Source organism: Brachypodium distachyon, chromosome 2 (assembly GCF_000005505.3).
Source record: "Brachypodium distachyon strain Bd21 chromosome 2, Brachypodium_distachyon_v3.0, whole genome shotgun sequence".
Lineage (NCBI taxonomy): Eukaryota > Viridiplantae > Streptophyta > Magnoliopsida > Poales > Poaceae > Brachypodium > Brachypodium distachyon.
Genome location: NC_016132.3, coordinates 25,114,004 through 25,124,172, shown reverse-complemented (window position 1 = coordinate 25,124,172; position 10,169 = coordinate 25,114,004). Strand labels below are relative to the sequence as shown.

Here is a 10,169-nt window from a genome sequence, read left to right as displayed (position 1 = left end):
CCTTCCATTTCACCCTTTTTTGTAGGAACGAGAACTTCCCAATTACAGCGGTTGTGCTATATATACCCCTTTCAGTATAAACCCAACAGAGATGCAGCCTCTTTGCGTACGACCTACCTAGTTGCTTTTCCAACATTGTGGTTAGGTAGTCTGCTATGTATGTGCGCAGCTGCGTGCTTGATCTGATATGGGACTTCTGCACTATTTTTGGTTCGGCATTTTGGAAGAACTCGGAAGGAAGTTTTGAATCCAAAGACATAAGTTGGTTGTTGTCCTTTGGTTCCCAGGCAAAAGCTGTGCAAAGACCTGTGCAATTATTGTCTTCGCCTTCAATAGTTCTGACACTGTAAGATTATTTTTCATCTTCATGACTCTGTTTTAATCAATGTTTTTTTGATGAAAACTGTCTGGAAAGATTCTGGCAATATATATAGATTGATAAATACAGGTTACAGGTGAAGAGGGGGGGAGCAAAGACAAAAGGAGGAAAAGGTACGTGGAGAAGCCCTTAGGGCACAGAAAGACTGAAACTAGCCAGCGAGCAGAGCAGTCTTGGCACCATCTTTGAACGAAGAGAGGCAAGAGGCCCAGTCGGAGGGAGGGAAGAAATAACGATTTGGCCCAGAAAAAACGGATCGAGTCTTGGTTCTCAGGGGCACGGTCGATCCTGAGACGGAACGAGGAAGAGGTCAGAGCGGCGTCGCGTGGTGAGCCCCAGCAACTCCGTCATGTCGAGGCCCTGGGGTTCCGTCCCGTCCGGCAGCTCCCAGTCGAAGTGGTAGAGAAGACTGGCGAGGGCGAGCTCCATGTTGGCCAGCCCGAACGCCATCCCGGGACACATCCGCCGGCCGGCGCCGAACGGAATGTACTCGAAGTCCGTCCCCTTGAAGTCGACGGCACCATCGCCCTCGAACCTCTCCGGCCAGAACTCCTCGGGCTCGTCCCAGTGCCTGGGGTCCCTGCCGATCGCCCACGCGTTGACGAGCACCATGGCGCCTGCCGGCACGTCGAAGCCGAGGACCTGGCACGGTGTCCGGCACTCCCGCGGGAGCAGCATCGAAGCCGGCGGGTGCAGCCGGAGCACCTCCTTGATCACGAGTCCCAAGTAGCGCAGGTCGCCCAGGCTGTCCTCCGTGACCCTGCTGCCATGTCCGTGGAGGACTCGCCGGACCTCCTCCTGCGCCTTGCGCATCACTCTCGGGTTTCGGATCAGCTCCGCCATGGCCCACTGCAGCGCCGTCGCCGACGTCTCGCTGCTCGCCACGAAGATGTCCTGCCCAAATTAGTTGAAGCAGAGGAATTTCCAATCACTCACCGTGGGGACAAATTAATTCCTCCATCTGTAAAAGTTTTCAGAGATGAGCAAGCTTACGACGATGACGGTCTTGATGTCGTCCGCGGTAAGGGGATGATCGAGCTTGCCCTCCCGCTGGATCCGCAGGAGCACATCGAGAAAGTCTTCGTCGTCACCGGTGGCGGCCCTGTTCTCCTGATGCTCGAGGACGATGGTGTCAATGAAGTCCATCATCTCCCGGCGCTCCCGCTTCATCTGGCGCGGCATCCGGCTGACGAGCAACGCCAGCCGCGACGACGGGAATAGGTCCGGCAGGCAGCGCGCCGGGACCAGCTTCATCCTCCGCTCCAGCATCCGCAGGAACGCGCCCCGGTTCTCGAACCGGCTGCCGATCACCGCGCGCACCGCCGAGTCCGCCACGTACGCCGCGACCCGCTCGCTCAGGTTCACCGCCTTCGCCTTCGTCTCCGTCTCCGGGGACGAAGTCAGCAGCGACCGGAGAAGCCGCGCGACCTCCTCCTCGCGGACGGGGCGGAAGGACCTGACGCGGCGGGCGGTGAAGAGCTCGAGGGCGCAGATCTTGCGGAGCTGGCGCCACGCGTCGCCGTAGGGCGCGAAGACGAGGCCCGGGCTGTCGCCCAGGAGGGCCTTCCCCGTCGGCGTCATGGGCCGCGAGCAGAAGGCCAGGTCCTGGGCCTTCATGATCTCCCGCGCGGCGTCCGCCGACGAGGCGACGATGACTCGGAGCTCGCAGAGGCGGAGCAGCATCAGCGGGGCGCCGAGGCGGCGCGACAGGTCTCGCATCGCGCGGTGCGGGAGCGCGCCGGCCACGTGGTGGAGGTGACCGATGACCGGGAGCGCCCACGGCGACGGCGGCAGACGCTGCCGGATTCTTCCATGGTGCCGGTGTGACGGGCGGAGGAAGTAGAGCAGTGGGACGACGACGAGCAGAGGAAGGAATAACAGGCAGAGAGGGGGAACTGATAACTCAGCCATTGCTCTTCCCCTCAGGCCTCACTTCCTTTGTAGAGCAAGTGTGTGTAGTGTGTACACGCAACAGAGTTGAAACTTGATCGAAACTCATATTCATTTGTAGTTAGCGTACTTCTTATCTTAATCCGATAAGCTGCTGGAGTACTCTTAAGTCTTAATACAGTAGACTTGAGATTACTACTCTTGCATTGACGCACTGACTGATTGCGGCTTTGAGTCCTCTGTAGACTAAACAAAAGACAGCTCGTATAATTTCTCCTCTCCGTTGCAACAAAATGTATAACGGGGATCTGATGACTGACTTTTTTGTAACTAGGCACTTGTATACTTTTGAACCAAATTTTTACAGGATCTAGGCGGACCCAGCCAGGTGTTCGGGTGGGGCCCGCGGGCCCTGCCCCACCCAATAATTTTTAAAATTCCTTTTTTCAAGTAGAACTTATTGGGAAAAATAGAAAAAAATAGAGATGCAGTGTATTATCACCACCAAATATTAAAAATAGAGTATTTACACCACCTAATATTTCAAAGTTTGGTCCACCACTCACATGCCACTGCTTGAAGCAGATTCACAATTTTTGTGTAATTTTTGGAAACTTTGAAGTGGATCCACAAATTTAAAACACCTCATAATACTTCTTCGGTCCCATATTAAGTGACTTTGTATTACATGTATCTAGACGCTTTTTAGGCATAGATACATCCATATTTAGGCAAATTTGAGTCACTTAATATGCGACGGAGGGAGTATGAGTTTAGGATTTTATTGTCAATTTTAGATGGCTTAAGAGTTTGAAGAGGAGAAAATTACTCAAAACCATCATATTTGAGACAACATTCTAGAAATACTACCTTTTTATTTTTATTTTCAAATTACCACCGGTTTCGCGGTACTAACGACGGCGGCTGCTCCCTGGTTGTCCCGCTTCCTCAGGGTACTAACGAAGGCGGCTGCTCCCTGGTTGTCCCGCTTCCTCAGGCGCCGCAAGAAGTCCTCCGGCGCCGTGGCCGCCATGGCTACCTAGCTAGCTTTGGACGGTCAGTAGTATGGAGCCTAGGAGGAGCAAGGGAAGGAGGATGGTTGTTGTGTCCGAGGGAGAGGATGGGGAGGAAAAAGGGAGGAGGAGGCCATGGTTTCTTGTCCAGCGTGGCGCCACCGTTACACCGACACGTGGATCTCTCTGTCAGATTTTGCATCAAAACGCTCTAAATTAGCTAATCAGTGCGCGGGAGTATCTCGGTGCACGAAACTGGTGGTATTTTAATTTTTTTAAAGGTAGTTTTTCTAGAAGGTTGTTCCAAAAATGTGTTGGTTTGAGTAATTTTTTCTTTGAAGAGCTTAACGACAGACCCTGTGTATATATGTGCACGGAATTAACAGCTATGCTTTTACTTTTTCTTCGAAAAATCATCACTTGTATCTTGCTGCTCCTGTTAACTGTGCATTTAACTGGTCCAATGGCGTCATGTCCCTATTTATAAACCATCTATCCACTACTCACTCCGTCCCAAAATAAATGACGTGGAATTGTATCCTAGTCACTTATTTTGGTACCGAGGGAGCAGTTTATAACGAAGCATGCGTACCCAAGACGGGATCAAAGGCAGGGAATCTTGACGGAAATGGCCTCCTCTTGTCTTCAGTGTTCTATATATGTGAATCATGTGATGTGTAGAATGCAGTTGGCTCAGCTCACATGTGGTCCAATATCATTTAAATAGAAACACAGTAGCCTAGTTTTGCCTCGATCTGTTATAGTTCTGCCAAACTGAACACGTCGGCACCATCTGACATTCACAGCAACGGAAATTGTAGCTACCAATTCATTTCAAGGAAAGAAAGAAAGAAAGAATGTAGCACAAGTGATATTTTACACATTACAGTACAGACCACGTGACCAGAGCTAGTTCTGGGGAACACCTATTTCATTTCAGTGAGTATCAGAGATTCAAGTCTACGTAAAACAAACAAACAAATTTATTCAGAACATTCTCTACCAAGATGATCCCACGTGTATATCGTGTTGTTCTGCTTCTGTACTTCTGTTCCTTGGATTTATTCATTCGTATAATTTTAGAAATACCTTATAGACGAGATCTGCATTACATGATCAGATTGGTTTTTTGAGGTGAGGATTTTTCGACACAATTACACACTCTTGATTCTCTTCCGAGAAACAAAGAGATATCGCCGCAGAGCAAGCAGTGAGATCCAAGTAAACTTCGAAATCTTCTCTTTTATCATCAGCAGTAATGCAGAGCTCAGAACTGTCTTTAGTATCTGAGCATGTAATCCTTTGAAAAAGCCTGGGATGCCTTCTGTGTTCCACATATCATGCATGGCACCCAACATTGTTTTGGGAGGTCTTGAGTTTCCTGACCTTTCAGATTCATCGTCATCATCTTCATCAGGGTCGGCGGCCTGAATCATGACTTTGCACCTGTTTGATAATGATGTTATATAATTTTCACTGGCGATAGATTTATAGGCAGCATTGACAAGCAAAGGACTTATGTACCTGATTAAAGGGTAAGTCAATATTGTAGCAACACTTTTTGAGATGGCACCAAGGAGAAATGCTGAGAAAGCAGAAAGAGCAACCGGGGAAGAATCACCAGCTGCTTCTGCATTTTTACGTGTCTGCCTCCGTACAAGCTTTTGCTTAAGCTGATCGAATACAGTGTACTGCAGAAAACATAAATAGCAGATGAAATTTTTGTTATCTTGTGCAATAAAAGAACAAAATTTTAAAACGTATTAACAGTTGAAAGTTACAACAGAGAGCGATACTGTTAGGAGCTTAAGGCAGACATGATAATCGGAATATATTTGAAGGCTCTATGGTTACAGAACTTTAACAATATTGACAGCATGGAGTTTTTTAACAGAATCAGGGAGCTGGGAATGGTAAAAGCAATATTTCACGCCATTTTGCAGACCTAAATAGTTCAGTGTATTCATTTTTTCTAGTGGAAGACACTGACAACAGCACACATCCACAGATAAGTTCTGCTGTTCTTCCTCATTGTCTAGTTCAAGATCCCCCACTTTGGGTCAATGGAAAGTACTCCCTCCATCCAGTTTTAAGTGTCACAACTTTGTCTAGATAAGCATATATCTAGACGCGTTTTAGTGTGTAGATACATGTGTATCTAAACGAAATTGTGAAACTTAATACCGGACGGAGGGACTATGACTGCACAAGAGCCACATTTCATTTACAGAAGGGTGTCAAATAATTAATTGCAGCGTTGAAACTTGTAAGTACAGCATTGCATACGACCAGAAAATATTCCAAAATTTTTGTCCTTACCGAGTATTTGAACTAAAAGCACGAGAAAAATTTAGGACGGACGGAGTATTTTCTTTGTGATTCCTCCCTTGTTTGTTCAAACAAAAAGATATGACCGTTTGGTTGAAGCATGTAAATATATAATTATATAATATCCTTTACGTAAGAAAATAGTATAAATGTTCTACTTATACAGAAAAGGGCATAGCTGGACAGTGTAGTTCATAGTATGAATATAAAGTTCTACAAGAACGATGTATAAGTTTAGTACCTGGATAGAAGGATTGCATGTTAGTATAAGGGAAATGCCCAAGCCATCGAATGCCTCAAGCCATGTACCTTCAGCAAGAGTTGCTCGCAGCCCTTTGGACTTTCCAAAGGCACTTGTTTGCATTCTAGAAGATGCTGTATCCAGTGGCTGAAATAAAGAAAGAAACAAGCATGAGATCAGGGAGCTAAAATTGATTTCCAAGAACTTACAACATTAGCTACCTGTGTCACAACAACTGTGCAAGCACCAGCGGCAGCTGCAATTAACAAGTTGGCTTTTGTTCCAATAGACTTTGCTCCACTCTTCTCCAAGTAGAGTCTTTTGAAATAGCTATAGCCATAAAAGTAAACAAACTGCGAAATGAAAGACTGAATGTTCTTCGTCTTAAGGCCCTGATAAAGGGAAAAAAATTGCTTTTTCTTAATTGCTTCCAAAAAGACATCTGAAAGGTTCCTGAAAAAAAAATCTTTGCGGTCAATTAGTTTGTACACTGGAGTAACTAGAGAAGTATAATATAGATGACGAAAGCTGCATTCAAGAAAATAGATGATGAAAGCTGATGCAGTGCTAGAGATGCAAACGTTGTGGAGAAAAATGTCCTTCAGCAACAACCATAGAAGGTGAAGACATACACTAACCACAAGCAAAACTACTCTCTCATAAGCTCCGGAGACCTCTTCAATCTTTCTGGGGCACAAAATTGCAGTGGAGTATCTCCCTTGTTAGTGTATGAGATTGTATTGTTTCTTCTGCATGTTTTGCGTCGCCATGTTCTTTTCAACATCATTAATGTGATTGGCCAAAGAAACACCTTCGTAAGTATAGATCATTTTTTTATTTTTGTTAAACTGCTTCCTACTTTATTGCTTCACGTTCATGATGATGATTTTTTTCACTATTTAGAGCTGCTATAAATCATTAACCTAGCACTATGGGTGGCAACTGAACTCAAAATCTCATCACTTAACAATGCGCACTCATTACATCTTTTCAAACCGGGGTACCCTCTTTCCATTATTTGCCCAATGGAATACCAGGTTCTTACAAGGACTTAGGAAGATCTTTAGTATATGGTACTTAGATGACTCGTGACATATTCATTGCATTATATGCAAGTTTCCGGATTAGATGAACTCCTTGTGAATCTTACATTGAGTAATAAATTAATCCAATCCATGCCTTCATATTACCAAAGTTAAACTACTTCCTAGCACTGGCTTTGAAGACCATGGATAAGCAACTCTTTGCCATCTTCCTCCTTTTCAACAAAAACCTGGACTAACGAAAGGATGGCTACTGAAGAAGATCCCAAGCACAATTGTATACCAGAGTATGAATTGACAACTAGTTCCTCTTCTAAGACGAGATTGATTTCTCCCATCGATCCATATCCATATAAAAATAATCTCGATCAACACAAGCAAAATCAAGAAGCCCAGATCCAAATTCCCCAAGGCCCGTATCTCACTCGACGACCCCAAATTCCAGTTGTCGAACCGGCGATCATCTTATATCTATGTCCTCGCGGACAGCGGAGCAGCAACCCCCGCAAGGAAATCAAGCAAGCCGGGGCGGGGGGATGGGGAGAGGGAAGGAATCGGTGGTGACCTGTACTTGGGCGCGCCCTGGGCCGTCTGGACGTCGGCCTGGAACTTGGTCTTGCAGGTGTCGAGCGGGTAGAGGACGGTGGTGCTGACGAGCGCGCCCACGGCCCCCGACGCCGCCTCGGCCAGGCTGTCCCAGTCCACCCCGCTGCCGCCGCCGTCCTCCCCCTCCATAGCCGCCGCGGGATCCTCCAAGCAAGCAAAGCGCGGAGTCTGAGGGGAATCTCCTCCGCACTCTCTGGTCTGGTCCTACTGCTAGTGCACAACAACAGCTAGAGCTAGCTCGTCCGGTCCAAGCTGTGAGCGACGTGCGGGAGGCGCGTACCTTCGAAGGGGGGAAGGAAAGGGAGAAACGGGTGTGTAAATAGAAGAAGACGGAGACGTTACGGCAGAGGGGGCCAGCCAGCGTGGCGGCTGGAGCCACTAGGAGTCACGACTGCGCAGATCTCGTCTGGTACGACAGGTTAATTCGCGGGTTGGTGCGTATCTCGCTTCTGGGCAGCAGTATGATCAACGAGCTGCAGTTGGGGGTTCGAATGGAGGCCGCTGTCCGCGTGAGTGGTGCGGGAGTCCAGCGGGGTTCGGTGGGTGGGTGGAGACGGCGAGGACTACTAGTACTACCGGAGGAGACCCGGCCCGGCGCGGGGCATGGGTGGTCTATGATCTACTCTGCGGCCTGGCTAGTCAGTCAGCCCGTGATCGGCCTTCCAGATTTCACACGCGGTGAACGGTTCGTTCGGCACGTGAACCTCGGTGCCGTGTGCCGCCCGTGCCTGGCTCGGCAACATATCGGTGCTTCTCTCGTCGAACCCCGACGCCTGATAGATCTTCATGGGACATCGGTGTCGGCTTGTCACGCGTCTGCTCGCGGTGTCGTGCGTGGCTCTAGGCAAAAACTACATCAATATCTCTCGACCGCCGGATAATCATGTCCGCCCGCCGAACGAGCTAAGGCCAACTCTCGAGCGGCGTGATCCTAACGGCGCGTCCAGCGGCACGGCCCATTTCACACGCGCAAAGAAAAACATACCAAAAATAGCATACTCATATACATAGTACTTCTAGATGAAAGTATTAAATATATAGATGAAAGTACTATTAGATGATAAATCTACAACTAATAATAAAGGGAGAAACGCTTTCTTGATCGTCGTCCGTCTAGCCCGTCGCCCCGGCCGAGTCTCCAAATGCGCAACGAGGAAAAAAAACCGAACCCTCCCGAAAAAACCCACCCTGTCCATGTAAAACCAACCACCAGCCTCTCTCTCTCCCCCCCTCTGCACGCCGTCTCCCTACCCCGCCTCCATAATTTCGCCCCCGGCCGCCTCCATCCTGCGATCTCCTCCATGCCAGGCCGCCGGCGCCACCTCTCTCCTCCGCGCAAGCCGCCGCCGTTTCACTAATCTATGGGATCTGCCTCCTACAGCCGCCACTGTCTCCCTCCTCCGCTCGCTGCCCGGATCCGGCGAAGTCTAGCTAGGAGGAGGCGACGGCCGGGTCGTCCCCGGATCCACCAATCCTGTCTTCCGGATCTTGCCTCGGCCAGCTGGGCGGCTGGGAACACACCGCAGGGCGCGTCGCCATAAGGGCTCCTCCGCTGTAGCGGTGGAGGCGGCGAGACACGGCAGCGAGGAGGAGGCTTCGGCATCGGAGGCGGTGACGTGAGGGCGTGCGCGTATGAGGACGTGCAGGTCTTGTGGTCCATGCTCGACAACAAGACCAGAGAAGTCCTCCACGCCCCTGCCTCCTCCTCACAATGGCCGCCAGCCATCACAGGCCGGTAAATACTACTGCCACAGGTCACTTGACGACGTTGCAGCTAGAGCTTTCGATGGACTCTACTGCACCTCCTGCAGATGCCGTACGTGAAGCCTTTTCGGTCAATTGATTTGCGAGTCTGAATCCCTGGCACAGACATCCCCTTGATTAGTTAAGCTAATTGATCAAGGGCTTGCGAGCTTGGAGAGATTAGATTGCCTCCACATGAGGACATCTGAATCTTAAATCTTAATCGCTTTTGAGGTCCGTCTTTTTCTCTAGGTTTGCTTTTGCTTGGTTTCATCTGTCATGTCACTCGATCAGAGTATGCATCGATCATCCGATCCGTCAATCAGTATATGGTTTCTCTCAAGACGTGAGACCATCATCCTTTCACCTGCTTTCTCTCTGTCCTGGCTACTCATCAGAGTAAATAAACCATTTAGCGATTATATAGAAACATTCTCTCTTGTAAGAAAATCAACCAATGTTTCACAGTGAAATGTTTACATTTGTTTCAGAATATGGGTGCGGTTTTCAGAAACATTCTCTCGTGTAAGAAAATCAACCAATGTTTCACTCATAAATTTGCCCAAATTTTAAGGTCGCCACTCATCATTATTTTCTGCAAATGTTTACAGATGTTTCATAGCAAATAGTGATTATTTTCTGAGGACACTGATATTCTAAATTTGTTTTGCTTCTTTGCCACTGTCAGCGTATGTATGGTGTTCTTTGATGTCTTTAAGTTACATGCTTATGTGAGGAGACTAAGGAAGCACACCAGCCCCACTCTCTACTACATTTATATTCTTTCCTTTTTTCAGTTTGAGTGGTGCAAGGTATACTCTGCATTGGACAGACGCCATGAGATGGCATTCTAAAAAATTATAATAGGACGCATTGAGATTTTGAATATTCTTGTTTGTAGACAAAAGATTTAGAATTTCCTCAAG

The 10,169-nt window shown here is 48.2% G+C and overlaps 2 protein-coding genes across 2 annotated transcripts; both read right to left on the bottom strand.

Moving 5' to 3' along the window:
• Positions 1 to 404: 404 nt before the first annotated feature.
• On the bottom strand, positions 405 to 2,428 carry LOC100833374 (premnaspirodiene oxygenase). Its single transcript, XM_003566238.4, has 2 exons — positions 1,373 to 2,428; positions 405 to 1,273 (listed from the first exon to the last, which is right to left on the bottom strand). Exons 1-2 carry the CDS (start codon positions 2,288 to 2,290, stop codon positions 650 to 652), a joined length of 1,542 nt encoding a protein of 513 aa, XP_003566286.1. The 5' UTR covers positions 2,291 to 2,428; the 3' UTR covers positions 405 to 649.
• A 1,661-nt stretch (positions 2,429 to 4,089) lies between these two features.
• LOC100833071 (peroxisomal adenine nucleotide carrier 1) lies at positions 4,090 to 7,954 on the bottom strand. Its single transcript, XM_003568482.4, has 5 exons — positions 7,460 to 7,954; positions 6,073 to 6,304; positions 5,852 to 5,998; positions 4,807 to 4,973; positions 4,090 to 4,728 (listed from the first exon to the last, which is right to left on the bottom strand). Exons 1-5 carry the CDS (start codon positions 7,627 to 7,629, stop codon positions 4,437 to 4,439), a joined length of 1,008 nt encoding a protein of 335 aa, XP_003568530.1. The 5' UTR covers positions 7,630 to 7,954; the 3' UTR covers positions 4,090 to 4,436.
• Between the last annotated feature and the right edge of the window lie 2,215 nt (positions 7,955 to 10,169).

Excerpts from the sequence above, each read along its gene's own strand:
- LOC100833374 (XM_003566238.4), bottom strand. The coding sequence starts at position 2,290 with ATGGCTGAGTTATCAGTTCCCCCTCTCTGCCTGTTATTCCTTCCTCTG. Across the intron at positions 1,274-1,372 it reads ACATCAAGACCGTCATCGTC|GACATCTTCGTGGCGAGCAG; the intron begins GTAAGCTTGCTC and ends TAATTTGGGCAG.
- LOC100833071 (XM_003568482.4), bottom strand. The coding sequence starts at position 7,629 with ATGGAGGGGGAGGACGGCGGCGGCAGCGGGGTGGACTGGGACAGCCTG. Across the intron at positions 6,305-7,459 it reads CAGGGCGCGCCCAAGTACAG|GAACCTTTCAGATGTCTTTT; the intron begins GTCACCACCGAT and ends TTTTTTTTTCAG. Across the intron at positions 4,974-5,851 it reads CATGCAATCCTTCTATCCAG|TACACTGTATTCGATCAGCT; the intron begins GTACTAAACTTA and ends TGTTTTCTGCAG.